Source organism: Cucurbita pepo, chromosome 1 (genome assembly GCF_057944985.1).
Source record: "Cucurbita pepo subsp. pepo isolate OVF chromosome 1, ASM5794498v1, whole genome shotgun sequence".
Classification (NCBI taxonomy): Eukaryota; Viridiplantae; Streptophyta; class Magnoliopsida; order Cucurbitales; family Cucurbitaceae; genus Cucurbita; species Cucurbita pepo.
Genome location: NC_141798.1, coordinates 20,324,528 through 20,348,647, shown reverse-complemented (window position 1 = coordinate 20,348,647; position 24,120 = coordinate 20,324,528). Strand labels below are relative to the sequence as shown.

At 35.4% G+C, this 24,120-nt stretch overlaps 4 protein-coding genes and 1 pseudogene across 11 annotated transcripts; 1 reads left to right on the top strand and 4 right to left on the bottom strand.

Moving 5' to 3' along the window:
* Positions 1-1,564: 1,564 nt before the first annotated feature.
* On the bottom strand, positions 1,565-6,056 carry LOC111810288 (protein FLX-like 2). Of its 2 annotated transcripts, XM_023696980.2 has the most exons (6): positions 5,905-6,052; positions 5,764-5,830; positions 4,859-5,437; positions 4,396-4,541; positions 4,201-4,295; positions 1,565-2,078 (listed from the first exon to the last, which is right to left on the bottom strand). In XM_023696980.2, the coding sequence occupies exons 3-6, from the start codon at positions 5,416-5,418 to the stop codon at positions 1,710-1,712; spliced, it is 1,170 nt and encodes a 389-aa protein (XP_023552748.1). In that variant the 5' UTR covers positions 5,419-5,437; positions 5,764-5,830; positions 5,905-6,052; the 3' UTR covers positions 1,565-1,709. The 2 variants fall into 2 exon arrangements, with proteins under 2 accessions (XP_023552748.1, XP_023552756.1); XM_023696988.2 differs by lacking the exon at positions 5,764-5,830 and having other exon boundaries at positions 5,905-6,056.
* Positions 6,057-6,366: 310 nt separating this feature from the next.
* Positions 6,367-10,331, bottom strand: LOC111805365 (uncharacterized). 6 transcript variants are annotated; one of them, XM_087118824.1, is made up of 8 exons: positions 10,141-10,330; positions 9,813-9,912; positions 9,416-9,542; positions 8,677-9,027; positions 8,188-8,333; positions 7,717-7,993; positions 7,112-7,384; positions 6,367-6,921 (listed from the first exon to the last, which is right to left on the bottom strand). In XM_087118824.1, exons 4-8 carry the CDS (start codon positions 8,983-8,985, stop codon positions 6,451-6,453), a joined length of 1,476 nt encoding a protein of 491 aa, XP_086974950.1. In that variant the 5' UTR covers positions 8,986-9,027; positions 9,416-9,542; positions 9,813-9,912; positions 10,141-10,330; the 3' UTR covers positions 6,367-6,450. The 6 variants fall into 6 exon arrangements, with proteins under 6 accessions (XP_086974950.1, XP_086974951.1, XP_023546208.1 ...); XM_087118825.1 differs by having other exon boundaries at positions 9,416-9,519; XM_023690440.2 differs by lacking the exon at positions 9,416-9,542 and having other exon boundaries at positions 8,677-8,996; positions 10,141-10,331.
* A 516-nt stretch (positions 10,332-10,847) lies between these two features.
* On the bottom strand, positions 10,848-14,258 carry LOC111788140 (proline dehydrogenase 2, mitochondrial). Its single transcript, XM_023668367.2, has 4 exons — positions 13,657-14,258; positions 11,746-12,391; positions 11,431-11,671; positions 10,848-11,142 (listed from the first exon to the last, which is right to left on the bottom strand). Exons 1-4 carry the CDS (start codon positions 14,194-14,196, stop codon positions 11,103-11,105), a joined length of 1,467 nt encoding a protein of 488 aa, XP_023524135.1. The 5' UTR covers positions 14,197-14,258; the 3' UTR covers positions 10,848-11,102.
* A 1,298-nt stretch (positions 14,259-15,556) lies between these two features.
* LOC111780445 (stress-induced protein KIN2 pseudogene) lies at positions 15,557-15,962 on the bottom strand (annotated as a pseudogene).
* Positions 15,963-16,450: 488 nt separating this feature from the next.
* Positions 16,451-18,573, top strand: LOC111776810 (pentatricopeptide repeat-containing protein At3g02490, mitochondrial). Of its 2 annotated transcripts, XM_087122809.1 has the most exons (2): positions 16,470-16,623; positions 16,716-18,573. In XM_087122809.1, exon 2 carries the CDS (start codon positions 16,732-16,734, stop codon positions 18,493-18,495), a length of 1,764 nt encoding a protein of 587 aa, XP_086978935.1. In that variant the 5' UTR covers positions 16,470-16,623; positions 16,716-16,731; the 3' UTR covers positions 18,496-18,573. The 2 variants fall into 2 exon arrangements, with proteins under 2 accessions (XP_023511958.1, XP_086978935.1); XM_023656190.2 differs by having other exon boundaries at positions 16,451-18,573.
* Positions 18,574-24,120: the final 5,547 nt, after the last annotated feature.

Sequence of the window (24,120 nt, the reverse complement as noted above, 5' to 3'; positions counted from 1 at the left end):
TGACCATTATGCATATCAAATCAAATAGTGGTGAGATTGAGTTCTTATAGCTCGAAAAAGTGATAGAAACCTTGTGGTGTGAAGTGGTGTATCGTCGTTCTTTGAAGCTTTGAACATAAACACGAGAGAAGTTTAGAGATTGTCAAACGATGAAATTGAAGAACGAAAAACGAAGGTAGATACTTCACCTACCATGCTTGACAAATTTATCTTTTTATATTTATGTTAGAGGGAGTATCGTAACTTTTCTATAGGGTAGTTAAATAGTCGCCTTTCACCACGGTCCCGACCGTCTTACCTTTATTCGATCATACTTTTTTTTTATTAATAAAGATAATAAAATGAAAAGAAAAAAAAAACAAAAGTTTTTTTAAAAAAATTCCGACAATTGAAAGGAGGAGAGATCCAAAGAGAAGTAATGTATTTTGGTTTTGTGTGATTATTGATAACTCAATTGAAAGGCAATTCCAAAATTGATATGACTTGATATAATAATAATAATAATAAATAATAATAATAATAATAATTCATCAAAATAATGCTTTTTTAAATAAATAAATAAATAAAAAGGAAATTGTCATGACAGCTGGATGGGTACATATAATAATATCATTAAATTAATAAAAATGTCTAAAAAAAATTAATAAACTTTGTGGTTCAAACATGAATAAGATTATATAAATAATCATGTGAAGGTTTTATTTAATATTGATAGGTAAAGAAGAGGTGAGGTATTGAGTTAGTTGTTGAGATGTCATTTAATTTAAAATGTGATTAATTAAAAAGAAAAATCCAAAATAATTTTACAAAATTTGACATTTTTGATTTAGGGGTTGGTGATATTCACTGCAATTCAAAGCTCAAATATTAGTTTTTGCTGCAAAATTGGTTGGATATGCAATAATTCATGCAAAGGCCTCTCTTTTTTTGGCATCATATAAATATATATAACCACTTCAATCAATAATCATTATTCATTTCATACCTAAATTTGCTTGCTTCTATCATAAATATTAATAATATTCACCTCAATAAATGGCTGGAAAGATAGATATTTTGACTAGGTACGACACACGCCGTTAGTCAAAATACAAGCTATGGATCTATATACAATGATAGTACGATACATGTAGTATCGATGCATAAACTATATCGGAGCTATTGTTTCGATGTCGTTTTCTTTCCCTCGAAAGCATTTAAAGATGACGGTGGGTATGGGTTTGGGTTGGGTTATGAAAAGATTTAAAGAGACTAATCTTTAATGGACTTTTAATAAACTAATCCAGCACCAGATATCACATCCCACTAACAAAGCGCATTAAACAAAAGGCAGAAAATGGTTGTCTTTCTTATCTCATTTCAATTTGTGTCCTCATAATAGAAAGAATTGCAGAGCAGTTTGATGTGCCATTTCACCTGATGGACGCCTATATTGACTTTACCTTCACTAGGTACATTCACAAATTTCAATATGGAATTAATGAGAATAATGAAAGATAGCTATTGAGATAGAGATCACTGGATTATCTATAAGTTCATCAGGCAGCTGAAGATGATAAAGCACTGAAACAGAAATGATTTTGCCTTTGATGTTAATGTAAACTTCTCCACTCATTCATTCAAATTTTGTAGCAATGCACAGCATATAACTTGGATAAGGAAGATGAGAAAACTCAGTAACATAGGGTTATCTCAATGGTACCTTTGGCTCATCTCCGACCGGGGTTTCCTCCACCTCGAGCTGGTGCTTTGTACCCACCTCCACGATCAGGTGGTGTCGAAGACCCATATGGAGCAGTGTTTCCAGGTGCAGTATGTCCTGCAACACGTCTAGAGTGAGCATCATACCCAGCTCGTAACCCAGGCACATTGTAACCTGGTCCTCTCTGTCCATCATAACCAGGCCTCTGGGAATCATAAATGGATCCTCTTGGTCCTTCATAGCCAGGTCCTCGTTGGGAACCCCTCGCTGGATCAAAGTTGGGTCGTGTTGCTGTTGAACCAGTTTGAGGTCCTGTGTATGCAGTCGCACCAGCATTGGATGCACCACCTACAGTAGCAGACAGCTGACCACGTCCCTATTGCACAATTTCAGTGAGTGGAAATGACTAGGAAAAATAAAACTCAATCAACATACTGATTTTGGAGTGTAAACCATCAGTCATGTCCATACTATAATTGTGTTTTGATAATTGTATTGAAAGAGCTAAAATTACCAAAGGATGCTCCAATGATTAAGAACTAAAACTAAAAGGAAGATTACAAAATAGTTTAGTAGAGGATGAACAGTCATCTTTGATGCCAAGCTAGCACCAAATAAATTCCAAAAGCCAACCAAAATCTTCACCGTAAAGTTATGTCTCCAGAAAAAGTTATATAAATCTCGTGGTCCAACTTCACATGATACGTTCAAACAAAGCATGGCATCTGGCCAGCAGGAAGAACCTGGCCTTTTGTGAAATGGAAGAGTAATGAAGCAAGTGAGAGAAGAAATATTTACAAGAGAACAAACCAAAGGAATTAAGAGATTAGATTATACACCTTTTGCTGTAACTCGTATCTAAAACAAAAACTATGTAAAAGGGACTACAGCATAGACATATCCACGACTTCCCTATCCAACAATGCTCTACCCCCTAAGGTGAAAGTTAAAAGAAAGCAAACTCCATGGGAACCCCACCTTTATTTTATTTTATTATTATTATTATTATTATTATTATTTTTTTTTTGTTGCAAAAGACAAAACCTATAGACAAGGGAATAAATAATATAGAGGAGAATCGTCAACCCAAAAATTGGCCAAAAAATGGAACATTGGACCACCCCCATTTAAGAATGTGGTTAAGTTTGGAAATTTGAGAGGACACTACTAAATTTCCTTCCACAAGTTGGCTTTGGTCATTATTGTAAGGAACTCATTAGCATTTTGCCGTTTGTACCAAAATCAAAAAACACTACGCCTAAGGTTCTGAGGGAAACCTTCACAACGGCCCCGCTTACCAAAAGGGAAAAATAATTACACAATAAGTTTCAGAAACCCTGACCCGCCCTTTTCAGACATTTTGGAACAAACTGTCACTTAACTATCCTCATAAGTTCCCAACCAGATGAGAATTGAAAGCCACCCCCCTCATGACTCATGCTCTCTCTCTCTCACACTCACTAACAGCTCCTTGAACTTAGTGACATGTGGATGAAGCAAATCCAGCCAACAAGCCACAAGGAGAGTCGGTCCCATTACTCAAAGTCTACCCTCACATACAATAAAATAAAAAATAAAAAAAATAAAAAAGCAAAGAAGAAAAATCATAATTTTCAACTAACCGAGGATGGAATCCTAAATAAAGAGATTATATTTGATTTGAAAAAATAATAAGAAACAGATATTTCTCGAAGAACATGAATATAGAATGAAAATATTTGAGATCTCACATCAATTGGAGAGGGGAACGAAATAATCCTTATAAAGGTGTGAAAATCTCTCCCTATTAGACGCGTTTTAAAACCGTGAGGCTGACGGTGACATGTAACGGCCAAAGCAGACAATATTTGCTAGCGGTGGGCTTGGACTATTACAAATGGTATCAAAGCCAGACACAAGACGGTGTACTAGCAAGGATGCTGGCCTCCAAGGGAATAGATTGAGAGATCTCACATCGATTGGAGAGGGGAACAAAGTATTCCTTATATGAGTGTGGAAATCTCTCCCTATAGACACGTTTTAAAACTGTAAGCCCGACGGCGATACGTAACGTGCCAAAGCGGACAATGTTAGCGGTGGGCTTGGGCTGTTACGAAATAAGTCTCCTTGAAAGAACCAGAGAGTAAATTGAAATCTGACGAAGTATAGATTGGATTGGAGCCCATCACTTTGTGCTCCTTTTGCTAGGTTATTTTCTTAAGGCCCTATCGTCTGTTTATTATTTATATACTCTCTCATATTTTCTCTGAATGAAAATTCAGTTTCTAATAAAAAAAAAATTCTAAAAAAAAATGTTAGTTTAAAACGTCTTCTCCCCCTAGAAAATAAGGCTTCTTTCCAGGAAGATAAACATTTCTGAACTTTCTCAACAATCGGCTCAGCTAAAACGTAGGCAGGAAAAGAGACCTCACAGCCCACCAAAAGAAGGAACTATAAACTTCAGGAACAAAATATTAATTCAAGAAAACCAGAAAGTGGAATATGTGAATGTGACAAACCTGGCCAACACCATAGCCGTCCTCATAAGTATTTTGTCCTGCTGGATGCCCAGAAGCCTCCATCTCATTGTTTTGGGTCGTACCATAAGGCCCAACTATGTGCAGTCGCCAAATATCAGTGGTAGATAGAGGGAATTTCAAGACGGGTAAAACATAATCCAACAGGAAGTCTGAAATAAAGGTGAGGAGTAGTACCATGTCTTCTGTCTAAACTAGCAGTATTTGTCAACTCTGCCCTAAGCTTCTCCAGCTCCCTAGCCATAGTGACATAGTTCTTTTCCATCACTTGAAGTGACTCAAGATGATCATTGTATAATTTTTTCTCATAGTCATAGGTCGCTCTGCAAGGTCAATAACTAGGTCATGCCATTTTCCAAACAAAGAACTCAACCCAAACAAGTTTAAAATAGGAACTCCCTAACCCTAAATGCAAGAAACCTTGCATTAAGGGGTTTTCTTTCCATATTCTTCTTTGTTTGAAGTGACTCAAGATAAGGACGCGTAAGCCTAGTAGGGATGGCTAAGGAAACTGAACCATAAAGATGAAAACTGAATTTGATTGAATCCACAAAGGCATCCTACACAAAAACTAACATAAGTAGTTATGTGAAATCTTAAAAATTCCCTCTAAAAGGTAAATTCTATATAGATTACTCACCTACAATGCTGATATTCCTGCTTCAAGCTCTCAAGTTCTGACATCAAAACTGGAACCTGCTGCACGTCTGCATGGGCCCTCTGAAGATCTTGGGTCAAATGTTGCACTCTAGTAATAAGTTCTTGCCTTGCTACAATCAAGTTCTGTGCTTCTGCTTTTGTCTGCTGCAATTCTAACTTAATTGGCTCAGCTGCTTGTAATTCAGCTTCCATCTTTGCAATCTTATCAGAAAGATTCCTTGTTTGCTGTTCTCTTTCAGATTTCACAGCTCCTATTTGAGCATGAAGAATCTGCAACTCATGCTGCGCAGCAGCAAGTTCTTGCCTCAAGGTTCCATGGGTAGCTGCGAGCCTCTGATTCTCAGTTGCGAGTTTCTGTATCTCAACATGTTGCCCAGCTAGCTTCTGTTCCATTACTTCTGGAGGAGGCAATATGTCAAAGGGAGGAAATGTAGCTGGTGGAGGACGAACCCCATGACCAAATGCTTCTGGATGCAGTACACCAGAACCTGGAAGAGGACGCCTCGTATGTGGAGGCGGAAAGCGACCTTTACTGCCCATTTTAATAGCTAGAAATCACCTGCGTATACAGAGAATATAACACAGACACCATTACTTCAACTGTCTAACAACAAACCAAAATCGAAGAACTGTTGCTAACCAAGTAGCTAGAAGCCAATATAGGCAAGAAAAGTCTTAAATATGTAAACTTAAAAAAAAAAAAAAAAAAAAAAAAACAATCATCATTTAATGTGCTAATGCAGAACACCAAGAAAATTATGGCCTTAACAATCATTTCGTAACCTAAATTGTAAGGTGCGCAACAATACAGCAAATCCAAAATTGAATTCGTTAAAGAAATAACACTTCTCGAGTGTACCCAATGAAAAAGAAAATCACACATACCATCAAACAGCATCGAATAAACTAGAAAATGTTCATTGATGCACGGGAACATGAGCGTTCGTTCTTGCTGAAAGAAAAGTTTAGGGTTTTCAAAAAATGAGAAGGACGATAAACACCAGAGTATTGGGTAGGTTTATATACCTTCGGCAATCAGCCGACACCGGAAAACTCATCGGCGGAGGAGGTTGAAATCGGAGAAGTAAAGAAATGAGAAGAGTTTCTCGCCACTGTTGTTTTTAGGAAGAAGAAGAAGAACCCGCCATGACAGTCCCAATTTTAATTTCTTTTATAATATATATATATATATATATTTTTTTTTTTATTATTTTATTTTTTTTATTTTTTTGGAGAAAAACCATTTTTATTTCTAAATTTATAAATAATTATTTTAATTACATTAAATCTGAAAATTAAAAAATAAAATAGGAATATAATGTCTCCTATTTTAATTATAGTAATGGTGGGAATTGTTGTAATTAAACCTTACGAATAATAATTGAATTATAATTTAATAAAATTAGATTTTAAACAATAATTATAATCCAATCAAATTCTTAATCTCTAAAATATTACGATGTTTATTTAAGAAATAAAAACACAATGTCGTGGAAATATATTTCTCTTATTCCAAAATATTTTTATTTGTAGTTCTTAGAACAGAGTAATTATAGAAGAAATTTGAGTAACTCATGCATCTAATTTGAGGAATCTCTTTATGATACCCATCATCTCTCCACCAGGGAAGCGCCCAAGGCATCCCTTGGCAGCTGATATCTCATCAAACTCACAAACTGAGTCACCACCAAAGGCTTGAGAGTCTGCGCTTCTCTCTTCTGAAATCCAGTTAAAGTCCTCACTGGCTACGATCGTCGGGAGGGGAAACGGGTCGAGAGAAATGCCTGCAATTACCGACTCCCCGCCCATGGCGCCTACAAAGTCTTTCAATCTGCATATTGTAAATGGAACTGGCTCAAAGCTGTGATCTCCATACTCAACTGGAGTGGAGTGGTCTCCTGTCACACAGAGGTAGTACTGGAACTTGCCACTAGATTCTGCCTTCCATAGAAGCTTGGCTAGCTGTCCTATTGCTCTATCTACAGCTTCCATTCCCTTAACTTTGAATATAGTTGCCTTATCGTGCCCCGCATCGTCTATTGCCTACAAGATTGGTCGCCAACCACGCCATGAGATCAACGTCGAATATGGTTATCAATCAACAAAACCATTATGAAAAAGCCATAATCTTGTTGCAGTGGTGGGCTTGGCATAGTAGCAAATGCAATGAGAACTTTTGTAAGATATTAACGAATGGACGAATTTTTTAGAGTTGAGGAGAAAGTGGAGCTACCTTAACATGAAGGAACCCAAAATCATAACCATCTGTCCGACCTGGTTTGAGCTCATTTTCTCCTGGCACAAAAACATTGGGGCAAGATTGCAAAGGAGCTGAGAGTCCGTTTGCGATCGCAGTGGCTTTGGAGGTTAAGAGTGTTCGATAATCTCCGGTTGCTCCTGGAGCATCTAGGATATCAATTCCTAGCGATAAGCCGAGCCCAGCTATAATTTTGGTGGGAGCCACCATGCATGGCCACAAATCATGTTTCTTCTCAAATGGAGGGACCTGTTATGCAGAATGCAAATTGTAAGTCCATTGAAAGTCGTCAAAGCACTTGCTGTCATGGAATAACACCTAAGTTCTCAAGTTTTCTACCCCCATTCGAATTATACGAGTTTTTCGAGAGCATGATCTACACATCGAATTGCAACCGGTTCTATCTTTTCATAAATGTAAAAGGGCAATGATACAAACATCATTCCCAGAGCGGAGGAGTATATCTTGATTTGATCAACAGATGGTGCAGCAAAACGGAAGGAAGCATGAATACCAACATTGCAGTCTCATGAATTAAAACTCAGAGCAAATAGCATAGGAGAAAATATAAAAGAACAAACCTCAATTCGAATCCCACAACCTCGTAAAAGAACAAGATTGGCTATGTTCTTCCCTTCCGCTGCACGCTTTGCATTTATTGGGTGAGAAACCAGGATTCGTGAGATTTCCTTGGATAACTCATTAACAACAGCTGCAGTAAGCTTTGCTTCCTTAGAATCATCTAAAGCCTCTGCTTGCAAAAGCAAGCGGTTGTCCTTCAAAGGGTCTGTTCCCGATATATTCCCACTCAAATTTGGTCCTTTAACAACCACACCACATCTATGCTCTGTGGCATACCTGTAGGGAGAAAAAAAGAAAAGGATGAGATAAATCTTATTATCCAGCCTTGGAATTAAATGCCTCGAGCAAATAACAGTAGAGTTGATATAATGAAATGTTTCCCGATAAAATATGGTTATTTGTAAACTGATAGAATGGACCAGACAGGAAGAAACAATCGCTGAGTTCAATGATGTAAAGAGAAAAACTACCTCACTCTAACTTCATACTCTGGGAAACTTGGTATCTTCAGTCTATCAAGTGATGCACATAATATTGGCCCTTCCTCCTCAAAGTGTCTATCAGCCCTCCTACTGGTTACTATTCCCGACTTCTCGTCCAATGTAGCAAAGTTCGACTATAATTGTGAAGCCACTAGTCAATTTGCAGACTAAAAATGGGGGAGGAAAATATAATGATGCTCTATCCACATTTCCCAACAAATATAGCCAGAAGAATAGAGAAGATGAAATAGATAAAAGCGGAGAGAAGACAAGGTATGAATATAGTAACAACGATGAGAAGACAATCTCTCCAAATTTACCATTAATCGCCTTCTCTTTAATCTTGTCGTTACTAAACTAGGAACCTAGACTAACAAAATATTATTATGTTTCTATCCTATATGCATTCTGGTTTCAAGAGTGAATAATAAATTATAAAAGGTGATGTAATTTAGGGGGAAATTTTGAGAAGTGCACCTTGAACGCAATATCGCCAGGTGACATAGCCAATCCAGCTCCCATGGATTCGAATGCACCTCGACCCCTATAATATACTCTAGGGTCATAGCCCAAAAGAGAAAGATGAGCTGTGTCACTTCCACAACCCAACCCTACTTCGACAGGGTCCATGAGACCATTAACTCCAGCAGAAGCAATTGCATCCAAGTTAGGAACTTTGGCCACTTGCAAAGGAGTCTTAAATCCAAATTTTGGTATTGAGACATCGCCCAGCCCATCGATCAGCACAAATGCCACTCTTCTCTTAGGTTGCTGGGAAGTAACCATGGCTGCACAATCTGGGAGCTTCAGTTCAGTATTTCCTACTTCCTAAATATCAAGCAGGTTAGAAAAACAATACCAGTGAATAGAGTTGTAATGTAACAAACCCAACACAGACGCAAATAAGAGTTTGCATGGTCAACTTCATTTTTTTAAAAAAATTATTTTGTTTACTTACAACTGTTTATTCCATTTTTGAACTCCTTTAGGCCAAATTGGTATCTTCGTTTTTAAAAATTTAGCTTATAAATACTGCTTATACCTATGAATTTCTTGATTTTGTTATATATTTTTTCTGCATGTTTTCAAAATTCAAGCTGAATAAACAAACATATTTTGTTGACAACAAACAACTAAAAACAGCTATCAAACAGATCAGGTCCTATAAGCAATTTATCCCAGAAAAAATGTTAGGGAAGAAAAGAAAAGGAATCACCGAACGAAATGGCAGTTACCCAGAAATAGTTCAAATACACAGCACAAAATCTGAATTCGATCAATTACCCACGCAAGGTCAATTGGAAAACTACCCAGAAATCCCTATAAACATGCACGGGCGCAGCCTGTCAATAATGCAGAAGCTCAATAATACTTGCGAAGGAAAAACAAATGAATTTCCTTCAAATCATCCGTCCAAGCTTTTGGAAATAAATTGCACTTGAGATCAATCATATAACATCACTTCTAAGCAAACTCAACCTCAAATTTCCATAGCAGACAGGTAAAGAAATAAAAATTCCATCGAAATCGTTGTAGATAGCAAGAAAAACCGTACCTCTAGAGCCTCAGCACAACCATTACAAATCAAATTCGTAGTTAGGTTTGAATTATACCTAGAACAAAACGGAATTGGAACACTCTGTGAAATTCTTCTTTTCGATGGTCTATAACGAGTTACGAGCACTTTCCACCGATGCCACTTTATTCTGCTTTCTGCATCAACCTCGAGAGAGGAAATGTTAAAAACTCCAAAAGCAAAAGATGAGATTCCCGAGAGTGTAATACACTAATCGACGAATGTATAAAACAATACGACAAGAAAAGATAGTTTTGAATTGAACAAGTAAGATAATTACAACAACGATTAAGGATTAAGAAGACGAAACTAAAGGATCCAGAAAGAGGCTCCCATTGAAGAAAAAAATTCTAAAAAACGCTTACAATTACTGTATTTGTAAGGGTTACAGCAGGCTGATGAGATTCCGTGGAGCGATCTGTTTATTGAGAATGATGAGAATCCGATTACTAATGGCCGGAGAAGGAGAGAGAGCGCCGGCGGGAAATTCACGAGGGACAGAGACAAAGATAGAGTAAGATTCTTCAGAATGCTGGGACGAGGGCTTAGAGAATATTTTTTTTAGTTAAATTAATAATTAAAATTAGCATAAATATATATTTTAAAAAATGATAAATATACCTTTTGGCGACCATTTTCATTTTTTAATTAATATTTATTTCAATGTAAAAAAGTTCTGATTTAATTTATTAAATTCCAACATTTTTTATATCACAATTTTAATATCTATATTTAAAATATTTTTAATTGATGATTTTTTTACTTTCATTATATTTTTAGATATACAAATAAAACTTAAAATTATATTAGTTCTATTAAACTGAATTTTTTAATTTTCTTCGTTAAAATTGTTATTTATTATTATTTAACATATTAAATAAAAATTAACTTCAAGTTAATCGTAGATATTAAATTCAATATTTATTTAAAGTAAATTGATTAAATCTTTAAGCGAAATAGAAAAATAAATAAATAAATAAATTTTAGTCTATGTAATAATTTTGATTTATTTTTCAGAATATTTTATTTTGTTTATCAAGTATATAATAATTTTAAAATTTCAACGACTTGATTGTTGGAGCTGTAGAAATTATAACTATTTTTTATAATTAACATAATATTTACTTCATTAATTCTAAAAAAACAACCATAATATAAACTTATGTTCCACCTAACACAAAGTTCTAAATTTACCATTTTCGCCCTATTTTACAAATTATTCATATTGTTCTAGTAAGGTCGAAAAGGACATTTCATATTCTATGAATAACTTAAATTTTTTTAAAAAAAATTGCAAATCTTGGTGTTGAAGGCTGATGTTGCTATTTCACCTCATGCAATCTTTCACCCTCCTTGCCATCTCCTTCCTGCAAGCATCACCAAATTAAACACGTTAAACGTTGTACCATCGGGTGTCGGAGAAGTTATTTGATGAGACCGCCACATAGTGATCGTGTAACGACCATATTCCACTACCAGTAGATATTATGCTGTTTGAACTTTCCTTTTCGAGCGAGAGGTTTCCACCCCTCCAACTGATATGGGATCTCACAGACCAAAAGTTATTCACTTTTATATCCGACAGTGATTAGAAAACGAAAAATCTACGTTTGATGATTATTAAAAAGCAGTCTCGACGAGGGATATGTTCGTACCTCATAAGTTTTCTATCGAGATTTGACGTAGATAGAAGACCTCTATTCTCTTCCGCCCGTCTCAAAAGATATGGCATTACCATATCCACAGGGCCAAATGGCATGTATTTACTCACTTGAAACCCTGCATTTCTCAACCCAAAGGAAAGAGCTTCCGACATCCCATACAATTGGGCAAACTCCAACTTGTGCTTCAACTTCCCAATCCCTATCTCATATGCTTTGGCAGCCGCCAATTTCCCTACGCGACACACACGGGTCGGTCACGAGAGTTTTATCAAACCATAAAAACGAAATTAGAAACTAAATAGTTACCTGATTCAACGTTGTGGGTTGCAAGAATAACACCACTCGAGCTCTTAACGACGTTGTCGAGTAAGAACGACGCACAACCATCATAGCACGAGTGAGTATCGAGAATGGTATCGTGAATAGGAGACGAAAACCCTAAAGACGACGCGAGTTTGGATTCACTAGACATATAAGCACCTCTCACTAGCTTAATCCCAAGAGGAATTTTCATATTGTCAGCAGCCTTAGCAACCAACAACAACCGGTCTTTGGCGTCCTTCAAATAGGCTTGGACAGTGCCATAGACGATGGGATTGTGGTCTTTGTTGTAATCAATGGCGGCAGAGTACGTGAAGTAATCGATGGCGGGTTGAACTTTGGTGTGCTCGGCATCGATGGCTAAGGGAACGTTGGCATCGGCACAGGCTTGACAGATTTTGATGAGCCTTTGGTGGCTGATTTGGAGGCTTTTCTCTTCTTGGGGAGTTAGGGGAGTGGGGTGTTTGAGGGTGTGGTATAAAGGGCTTGAGTCTGAGAAAATTGGTAAGGTTTTGAGCTTCCATGGGAGATTCAAACAAGGGTTTTTGTGTTGCCATCTTAATAAATCACTCACTCTTTCAAGCAATCTTAATGGGCAAATTGCACTAACTTTAGCCACCACAAAACTTGCCTGTCATTGTCAAATACAAGAATTTTCTCAGGAAACAAACACAAACTTGCCAATTTTGTAATGCTTTCCATTTATGGACAAAAATAAAACAAAATGCTATTAAATTCTCCTAGACGTGTTTTAGTTAGTTAAGTATCTGTTAGGGAGATTGTAACGACTTAGGCCCACAGTTATCAGATATTGTCCTGTTTGAGTTTTCCCTTTCACATTTCACCTCAAGGCTTTACAAACAATCCAGACCCACCGCCAGCCGATATTGTCCTCTTTGGATTTTCCGTTTCGGACTTCACCTTAAGGCTTTAAAAACAGCCCAGACTCATTCCTAGCAAATATTGTTCTCTTTGAGTTTTTCCTTTCAAACTTGTTTTAAAAACGGTTCAGGTTCACTCCTAGCAGATATTATCCTTTTTTTGTTTTTTCTTTTCGATTTCACCTCAAGGCTTTAAAACACGTCTGCCAGGTTTACATACGTGTTTCATTCTCCTCCCTAACCAATGTGAGATTCTCACATACATGTTTTCACATTCTAATAAGAAATGTTTTGTTTCCCTCTCCAAGCAACGTAGGATCTCACAATCCATCCCACTTGGGAGTCAACGTCCTCAATGACACTGCTTGAAACCTACTATCTAAACCCGTCTAAGTCCACCACTAGTAAATATTGACCGTTTGGCATTTTACACATCGTTGTCAGCCTTACTGTTTTAAAACGCATATGTTACGGAGATGTTTACACAACCTAATGTTATGTTTTTATGTCACGTGTTATGTGTGGTCTCACATAGATAAACATGAAAAATTCCATCTTTTCATATAAATTAGCACTCACGTGGCAATTTATTAACCATAAAAGAGAGCGACGTGGTAGAAAAGTCTAATTTAATGAGCGTTGACCATTCCAGAAACAAAAGTAAAATTCTTTTATTTGACTTTTATATATATATATATATATATAATAAAGTCTGGCAGACTCAAACCAGAGCTTATCGGAAATAGAAATGGCGTAATTTAAAAGCTAAGTTTAAATGTAATTAAAATAAAATAAATATGGCAGAAGATTAGCTTAAATCTCAATTAAATTCCTAAACTTGGTCTCTTAGTCTAGAGTTTTAATTTTAATTAATATTAGTTGGAATGAGTTCATGAACTAATATTTATTTAAACTTACATTAATTGCTAAAATAGTAATTAAAAAAAAATTAGCAATGAAAATAGAATAGCCATGAAATCACGAGAAGAACAGGATCAAGATCAAGCGAACTTACAGAACCAGGCGGAAGCGATTTAGTGGCTTCGATGGTTTTAAGAAACCCATCAAGATTCCGATCACATGATTCCTCGTCGTCGGCATATTCCAGGGCGTAATCAAGCATGCTCCTTAATCCGACGTCGTGAAGCCGTCGGACGGTTTTCCTAACCGCCGCGTCGTCCTCGCCGGCGCAAAAATGTCGGTAAAACGTATGCTTAACAGTACCTAAAATCGCCTCACGAATCAATTCCACGTCCATCAGTTTAGAGTTCATGATCCATATCCCGGCGTCCACGACGGGGCCGACGGCGGCGAGGTGGAGATTGGCGGCGGCGCGTAAGAGTTCCAACGTCGAAAGAGACCCAAATAAGGCACTTGTGTCGGTGAAATCAACCGTGGGTTTCGCCGGAGAGCCGGTGAGATTGAGCGGGGAGGCGGCGGCAGCCGTGAAGGCGGCAGCGGGGGAGGAGGCGGCGGTGTTCAATAGCCGATCGAAAGTATAAAGAAAAAACCGCTTGGGGGTCTTCGATTGGGTTGCTAAAATTCTTCTAGCCATCCAATTTCGGAGAAAAATTTTCACTTTTTTTTTTAATTTGTGTATTGAATTTTGTTGCTGACCTGTGGGTTTAAATAGAGGGAAAGATTTGACAGCTGGACCAGGGGAGGGGGGGTTTCGATCAAATACTACACGTAAGTACCCATGCGGAAAATTAATGATCTGACGTGGACGAATCTTGAAGTAATCCACTTGTCTGTTAAAATAATAATTAATAAAACAATATCCATATTGGCAGTGTTGGGTTTAGATCCAGTGGATTATAGGGGATGCTGACGTCATATTTCGAAGCAAAAAAGAAAATAAATAAATAAACATGGATAGAAATAAATCAAAACAATTCTCTTCCAATTCCTTTGGATTCCGACATTTTGCCGGGTTTTGTGGCTGCTTTGGTTTTTTAATTGTCGGATTAAAATTAACCATATTTTTTTAATGGTTTTTACTTTTAACCGCGTGTTATTCATTTTCATTTACTCTTCTATTTAATTTCATGTTCTCCTTCCTTAAACCCTTCACTTCACCTTTTATCTTAAATACATTCCCAATAAATATTTTCTTAAATTAATTCTAAAAAATATCTCTTTTCTTATGTTTTTAAAATATTCTTTTAAAATATTCCTTTTAATTTTTAAACCTTAAAAAGATATTTTCTTAAACGAATATTTTTATTAATTTAACGTAAACATCCAATAAAATAAGTTACTTTTTTTAGTTTAACTACTATATATATATAAATTTATAACTCTAATTGTAAAATTAAATAATTGAGGACCACGATTGGTATGTCTTAATCAGAAACAAATGATTTTTGATTAATTGTGAATTATTTAAGGTCAGAATTTAATTGGACCCGTTCAATTTTTAATTTGAAACAAAATAAATAAATAGATTAAAAAAGACAATAACGGGTGATTATTAACCACTAATTGAAACTGTTTTTTAAATTAAATAAAATACATACATTTACAAGTTTACTTATACATTTATTGAAATTTTTACCCAAATAGGTATTTTGGTTAGGTCGAGTTTTCATGTTCCAATTGTATTGAAATTTAGTTTAGACTATGCGAGTTTTCACGTGGTTATAAATATTTTTAATTTAATAGTATTTATGAATATGTATATTTTTATTTTAAGGTTATTTTATCAAAATTGTTTATTAGGTGTAAAATATTTATATGTTAAATGGATTAATGTTGGAATATTTGGCCGGTACTTATGATGACAATTATGCCCTCAACATTTGAAGGAAATTACAATTAATTACCTATTAAAATAATGAGAATATTTCCATTCTCATTATTTTAACATTTTCAGGACCCAAACAATATTTGCTTTTCAAAAATGCCAAATTGAATTAAATTAAAATCTCTCGCTTATTTATCTTATTAATATAAAATTAATTAATGGAACGAGCCATTACATTATTATATAGAGCTCTCTCCAATAATAACAAAAAAGAAAAATAAATGGGTTCATTTGTTCAATCCGGTGGCATCCTTCACAGCCTCGGCGGCTCCTTGAGCCTTAGCCACCATCTGTTGGCCTGCCTCTTGCACGGTCTCTTTCGCTGATTGAGCTGCATTGCTAGCTTTCTCAATCAAATTGCTTGTCTTCTCCTTAGCTTGGCCCTTCGCCTCTCCAGCCTGAAAGCTCATCTGTTGCGAGCTATCCGCCATGTGTAGTTACTTCCCTGTTTTGAAATGGTGAAACGAGAGAAGGGTGAATCGTTTATGTTTGAATGAAACGTCCAGTGTTTATGTGTTCTTATAAGGGGTGTTTCGGATTGATTCATATGTTCTGATTTGAAACCACACTCGAGAATTTTAAGCGAGTTTAGTTCCTATTTTAAGGATCAGAGTTTTGAACGATTCAAACCTATTTTATCACAATTCTAATTTAAAATAATTAGACCCATTTAATATAATATTTAAAATATATATTATTTATGAAATATGTCTTAGATATTATATTTTAATAATATTTATTTATGATTTGATTTATAGGATATTTTATTTTATTTTTAATATTTAATTAGTTTATATTTTCTTTATCCTAACGTGTTAATGGCTAGCTTGTATCTTATTAAAAGGTTATGCACACGATTCATCTCAATTCTATTTCTTATTTAATATTTCTTAAGAAAATTTTAACAATTTTTAAGGTTTTTTTTTCAATAAATTAAAATTTTGTGATAAGTGAACCTTTTTATTTATTTATTTATTTAATATTAGTATTTTTTTTTTAAGTGGACCTGTTTATCGTTGTTCTATCCCTCCAATTCTCTGCATCGCTATTTGGCATTGCCGACCTCCCGATTCTGTGCCCTAAAGCTGCAATATGAGATATTCATGGCGTCTGCTTCGTTTGCGAGCTCATTTTCGGTGTCAGCTGCTCCTTTCATCTAACTCCTCGCATTTTCAGGTTCTTTCCAATCCGAATCTGCAATCACTTCGCTATTTTTCTTCACTGCTTCATAAGTATCCTGTTCACGACACGAGTATCGTTAATTTTAGATACAGAACGCCTCGAATGCTCTCGTACGAATCGGAGATTGGACAGAAGGACTCTGCTCACGCTGTTTTGTTTGATATTTTCTCTAAATGTCGGGATGTGGATGAAATTAGGAAAGGCTTAGAGTCGAGTGGTATTGTTATTAGTCATGATTTGGTGTTGGAGGTGTTGGGGAAGCTTGAGTCGAACCCTGATGAGGCTATCAGGTTTTTCGGTTGGGTTTCGGGGGATTATGGCGAGAAACTTAGCTCCAAGTCGTATAACTTGATGCTTGGAATCCTAGGAGTTAATGGCCGTGTTGAGGAGTTTTGGGATTTGAACTGTGATATGAAGAAAAAGGGTTATGGGATATCTAAAAGTGTACAGGATAAGGTATTGGAGAAGTTTGAGAAGGATGGATTGGAGAGTGAAGCTGAGAAGTTGAGAGACGTCTTTGCATCAGGATCTATTGACAAGTCTCCCGAGAAGATTGGTTCAATCGTTTGCAAACTTGTTAGGAAGAATGTGTGGGGAGATGATGTTGAGCAGCAATTGCGTGATATGAACATTTCATTTTCAAGTGATATGGTTAAGATGATATTGGAGAATCTTTGTACAGAACCAGCAAAAGCATTTATATTTTTCCGATGGATTGGTGAGAATGGGATGTTTAAGCATGATGAACAGACTTATAATGCCATGGCAAGGGTGTTAGGTAGGGAAGACAGTATTGATAGATTTTGGAAAGTAGTTGATGAAATGAGGAGCCACGGTTACGAAATCGAGGTGGAGACATTTTCTGAGGTGTTGAGACGATTTTGTAAAAGAAGAATGATTGAGGAAGCTGTAAACTTGTATGTGTTTGCAATGGCAGGAGGCAATAAGCCTTCGGTTGATTGTCTTACTTTTCTGTTAAAGAAAATAGCAGTTAGTAAGCACTTAGATCTTAGTCTGTTCTCAAGGGCATTGAAGATATTTACAGAGACAGGCAATGCATTGACGGATTCAATGGTTTTTGCAGTTCTCAAGTCTCTGTCTACTGTTGGTAGGATTGGAGAGTACAACGAGGTTTTAAATGCAATGAAGGAGTATGGATACGTATTTAGTGGTGGTTTGAAGAGAAAGGTAGCATACCAACTTAGTAGCACTGGAAAAAGTGATGAAGCAAATGATTTCGTGAATAGCTTAGAAGCTTCTGGCTGTAATTCAGACAACAAGACCTGGGCAGCTCTGATTGAAGGTTATTGTGTTGCTGGAGATCTTGCTAAGGCTTCTGATTGCATCCACAAAATGGTTGAAAAAGGTGTGGACTGTTGTGCTGGATATACTTTGGATTTAGTGGTCAATGCTTACTGTCAAAAGAAACGCGAAACTGATGCTAGCCGTCTTTTCTGTGATCTCGTTGATGAAAAGCAGCTAAAACCATGGCATTCTACATATAAAGCATTGATAAACAAGCTATTGGTTCGAGGGGAATTCAGAGAAGCTTTGAAATTGTTGGGGATGATGAGAAATCATGAATTCCCACCATTTATTGACCCATTTATTTTGTATGTATCAAAGTCTGGAACAGCTGATGATGCCATCGGCTTCCTGAAGGCCATGACATCGAAGAGTTTTCCTTCTACGACAGTGTTCCTCCATTTGTTTGAAGCATTTTTCCAAGCTGGAAGGCACGGAGATGCTCAAGACTTCCTTTCAAAATGTCCAGGTTACATTCGTAACCATGCTGATGTTCTGGAGCTTTTTAATTCTATGAAGCATGTAGAAGCTGCTCCTCCTCCCCCAAATCTGGCTTCTTAGGCTTGCATATAATTTCTCTACAATGTAGTTTATGGGGTTTCATGTGGAGTTTAATCAATTTAAAGGTTTTGTTTCAAATATATCTGTTCCTCAAAATTTATTGACCTAACGGAAGCATGTTTAGATTAATTTCTTTTATAGAGAATAAAAATCAAGGTAACAAGTTTCCTGTGATCTAGGAAACAACTTCCTATCTTATTTATGTAATGTAGGGTCTCTAATTTGTACCCTCCTCTAAAAGTATGTGTTAATTTAGTCTATAATGATAATAATACTAGTCCCATTTGATAACCATTTGGTTTTTTGAAAATCAAGCCTATAAATACTACTTTCACCCATGATTAACTTGTTTTGTTATGTACTTTTCACACATGTTTTAAAAAGCTAAGCCAAGTTTTAAAAATTAAAATTTAGTTTTCACAATCTTGTTTAGAATTTGACTAAGAATTCAAATCTTTTCTTAAAAAAGATAGAAGTTTTCAAAAACAAAAACTCAAATGGTTATCAAATGGGTCTAAACAGTCAAAATTAAGTATGAACTAATTTGTTAGACAAAATCAGCTTATTAAACTTCTCAGATTAATCTTTTATAACTTTGTTCTAGTGTTTTTTTTCATCATCTCTTCATACTTTTTAAGTGTGACACAGGGAAGGCGGAGAGAGGATAACTTTTTAAGTGTGATACAGGAAAAATGCAGAGATGATTTATTCGAAATTTACCTCGTGAAAAACATCAATGAAGTGATTGATTCTTGATCTCTTGTACATGTTCCTATTTCAAGTTTTATGTAGAATATAGGAAACTTCCAGAAAAGCTGAAAATTCAGGCCGCCATCTCCAATATGTTTCTCTCAACACTTCTTGGGTGACAAGAATATCAGGTAAAATTCTGTAGGTGCTGCTGTATAACGGTATTATTGTACGGTAAAGCTCTCAACTCTGCTAATCTTGGACTTTGTTGCGCACGTCTGCAAGCATTCTGCCTTGTGTACTTTATTGTAGTCATTTTTTATGCATAAAAGTTCTTCCTCCATGTGTTGAAGGTTCTCATTGTGTTAAACGAGTGAAAAAAATGTGGCATGTGTTCTAACCCATAATGAACTTGTCTGAAAGTTTTTCATTCTTAGTATTTTAAGGGAGACAACTGATTTGGTTAACATTCAAAACATTTGTTAGCTAGCACTACATAATGATGTTAATCGCCTACCTGACTCATAATTTACTTAATCGTGTTAGAGCTTATCAATTCTCCATAATGATGTTCTTTCCTTCTAATTGATGTGGAATTTTGGTGGACCTTATATTCATGGTACCAATATTAATTATGTTTACATTGCCTTGAGTTTTTTTTTCTTTCTAATACACTTGAAAAGTGATACAGATATCTATCTTTGGTTTAAAGCAAAGCATGAGATTCTAGCTTGTCATTGCAGCAAAGGTGATAAAGAAAATGTTGATTATAATACATTATAACGCATAGCAAGCATGGAACATCAAATGTCCCATCAGTATGTTTAGCAAACGTAAAACTACCTAGTCTCATTAGCAGTCACTTTTGATAAAGCCCTTGACAGTCTAGCTTTCTTTAAGCCACACATGTTACTTTCCAGAGTTTATTTAATGGCTTAAAAAGTTCAAAACTCATTTCAAATTTGAAAATGCACGGATCTTTGTCTTAGTTATATTTTCATGTTGGTTTACTTATACTTTCCTGTGTTTAATGATTTCAAACGTTCAAAACTCATTTCAAATTTAAAAATTCTCAGAACTTTGTTTTGGTTATATTTTCATGTAGGTTTACTTGTAGCATGTGGCATTAAATATAACTTGTAATAGTTGTCTATTTTTTAGTACAATAATTGTGAGGGTAAGAGATCCAACCATCAACGTTACGTTTGGAACGGTGAGATGCACTTTATCCACTAAATTATGTGTGGATTGACTTAATAAATGTATGTTGCTAACTAGTTTTTTTCCAATTGTATTGATGCATCATGTTTCCTGTGATCTCTCATATTGATGCATCATTGTATTGAAACATTCCTTATAAGGGGTGGAAGCCTCTCCCTAGTAGACACGCTTTAAAACTTTGAGAGGAAACTCGAAAGAGAAAGTTTAAAGATGACAATATCTGCTAGCGGTGGGCTTGGATTGCTAAAAATGATATTAGAGCCAGACACCGAGTGGTGTGCTTGCAAGGACGCTGGCCCCCAAGGGGGGTGGATTGTGAGATCCCACATCGATTGGAGAGAAGACCGAAGCATTCCATGTAAGGGTGAAATCTTGAGGGGAAGCTCGGAATCAAATTAAAAGGATGAAAAAGATGCTAGATTAGTCCTATATCATTTTTTAGGTTAGAATTCATAGTTTTGATGTCTGATACTTGGCTTTTCCTCCCCATATTGTATTGAATAGCAATTCTTTTGGCAAGCCAAGACACATTTTGCCAAACAGGTTGATTATGACATGTCCATGAGCAAAACGATATGAATGAGACTAAACGAGACAAGGGGGGTTGTATCATTTTGCTGTGTTCGTTACCGGATTGGAGATTATACGAAAGAAAATAGAGAGAGTAAATGTAGAACAAAGAAATAGTCTTCATTGGTGTTGGAGCCTTTTGATTGTCAACTTCAATCCTTGTAGTGTTCATTAGAATGTAGGCAGCAAACAAAAGACAACTTAGGTTCTTACAGACAGTGTGACAAAATTGTCATCATTTTTCTATGATTAGTAGCTATTGCTCCCCCCACTTGCTGTTTATCCCTTTCTCACAACATTTATTGCAGAAACCAGCGATGGAGGTGCGCTTGGGGGGACCAACTTTGCTAAATCCTTAGCCATTTCAGACCTTCAAATTCCCATTGGGAGGATTGTTATCTTGCTGTTTCAACAAAAAGAAAAAGGTTAGTTTCCCCCACTATTATCTAAGAACTCATCTCAGTTTCAGCTTTGGATCAGTTCATTATTTTTTTGCTTAATATTGGATTAGAAATCTGATTAGTGAAGGAATGAAGATCTGCTGTGATTTTATATTGTTGAGTACAAATTGAAAGCTTTAAACTTGTAATTTAAAGTAATCCAATTCTATTAATCCACTTTGGTCTAAATCAAAGATAATATCTACCCTTATAATGATTATAAAAAAGATCCAAAAGAGAAGAACAATGATAGTAACACAAAAGAGAATTTCAAAATCAAAACCATATCCTAAAATTCAAGTGGTTTTTTATATGTTTGAAAGATGTAATGTTTTTGGGAGGCAAATTACCCCCAACAGAAGGGTGTATTGATTGATTAAACTGTAAAAATAAAGAAATAAATAAAAGATGAATGGACCAAATTAAGGTGTGAAAAAGGGGATGGAAATTCAAATAAAATGAAGTGATTCCCCTTTAGAGAAAAGAGAGAAAAAACATGGGACACCATGTTCCCTCATACAACTTTTTACCCTAAACCATCCTTGTCTACTCTATACTGTCTTTCATTATCTCTTTCACTTTCTTGTCAATGACTTGGAAACACATGCTCTTTTGCTTTGAAATGGTGGTGACCTAACTATGGATTTTGAACCCTTTTTTCATCTTGGGATCTTTGGTGCCTTGTAAAGGAGTATATTATACTTTCCCGTCAACTAAATTTGAACTTAGTTTTTATCTAGTCAGAGTATTGAAAACGAGCACTTTTGGTCATTGTGATTTGTATTCTTTTCTTTTTTGTTCTTAAAGTTTCAAAACTAACATGTTTGGTCTGTCGAGTTTAAGTTTTGTTTTTAATTAGTTATTGAAATATGTCGTTCATTTCTAATGGTCCTTAATTGTGAGATTGCACATCGGTTGGAGAGGGAAACAAATCATTCCTTATAAGGGTGTGGAAATCTCTCCCTAACATACGTAACAGGCTAAAGCAAACACTGTCAGTTAGTGATGGACTTGCATTGTTACAAATGATATCAAAGTTAGACACCGGGCGATGTGTTAGCGAATGATACTGACTCTCAAAGGGAGTGAATTGTGAAATCCTATATCAGTTGGAGATGAGAAACAAAACATTCATTATAAAGGTGTAGAAACTTCTTTCTATCAAACACGTTTTAAAATTGTGAGGCTAAAACTAGATAGAAACCGAATTCAAATTTGAGAAATATCGACCAATAACACAACACAATCTTTTTAATCCTTGAAAACACCCACAATCCCAACATCTTCAATTACCCAATTGAAATTCATCCATATGCATACTAAAGAAGCTTCCTACCAAATCCCACTAGAGAAAAAAGAGAGAACAAAAATGGGTCAAACTCTCAAAACATTTGGATTTGTAAGACCACATTGCATCATTTCAACTTTGAAATATAGAGGCAATAGCATTGTCTACTTATTTAGTATACCTTATGGCTTATAGATTTTGAAACAAGAAATGTCTCTTCCCACCCACTCAAATTCTCTCTTCAAATTCTTCAATATTGTAATTATTTCCCATTCATTATTTATTTATTTATTATTATTATTATTTTTTGTTGTTAAGAAAGTTGCCCCTTGTTCTTAAAGCCCCTTTTGAACGTGTTTATTATGTACTATAAGACAGACGTATACTTTTGATAAATAGGACATCTTTGTCGTGTTAATTCTAAAGTTCAATGAAAAAATTTATTTTTTTCTTAGTTCAACGTGTGGAAATGAAAATTCAAATCTCTAACCATTTAACCGAGGATATGATATCTTAACCAGATAGATTAATTTCATCAAAATTTCAATAGACCAGTTGATATTAGTATACTATTAGTCACAAATCAAGCATCCCGATCCCTATACTGAATGAAATTTACCAATTGTAGTCAGAATGTCGTTGTAAATTTAACTAGTTGTTATCACTTGTAATGGACCAAACACCTCGATTTCTACATCGACACGACAACATTTCACAAAGCATTTAAAGACATTTAAAACAATTCCGACAACAAAAAGAGAACAACTTTTGTGAAAAGAACCTTACAAAAAAGGAGTACTTAATATGTTGTTGACAAAGGATACATACAAATTTTAGTAGACCATTACACAACTCGATCGACGATGAAGATACTACTCAAATCAAATTTATCTTAGTAACGTGTCACCAAACGTTCATAAGCGAGCGGGACCCACCTAAAAAATGTTAGGTAAAAATCAAATTGAAGGGTTTATTATGATACATTTTGTAGGGTTACGGAATATATTTAAAATTATAATGGTGAAATGAATAAGACAATAAAGGAGTATAGCTGTTCTTGGAATTTTTGGGAATTTAATCTCTTTTTTCACTTTTGTCATTCTTTTATTAAAGTTTTATGGTCTTTTCTTATGCTTGGTCCATTCTACTTTATTTATTTATTTATTTATTTATTTAATTAATGATTGTGGTCCTCTTTCCCTAAATTATGGCGTCTAATTTCAATGTATTTTAACTTATTTAAGTCGTTAATCATCCGAGTTTAAGTAATTTGAGTTTTAGATAAGTTTTATATACGGTTGTTTTCCGATCGAATCATTACGAGTTTAAAATTTTTAATTTACTATTTATGTTATACTGTCGTGAGGAAAAGAGTAAGATTAATTCTTATTTTTAATCCGTGACGTGATTAATTAA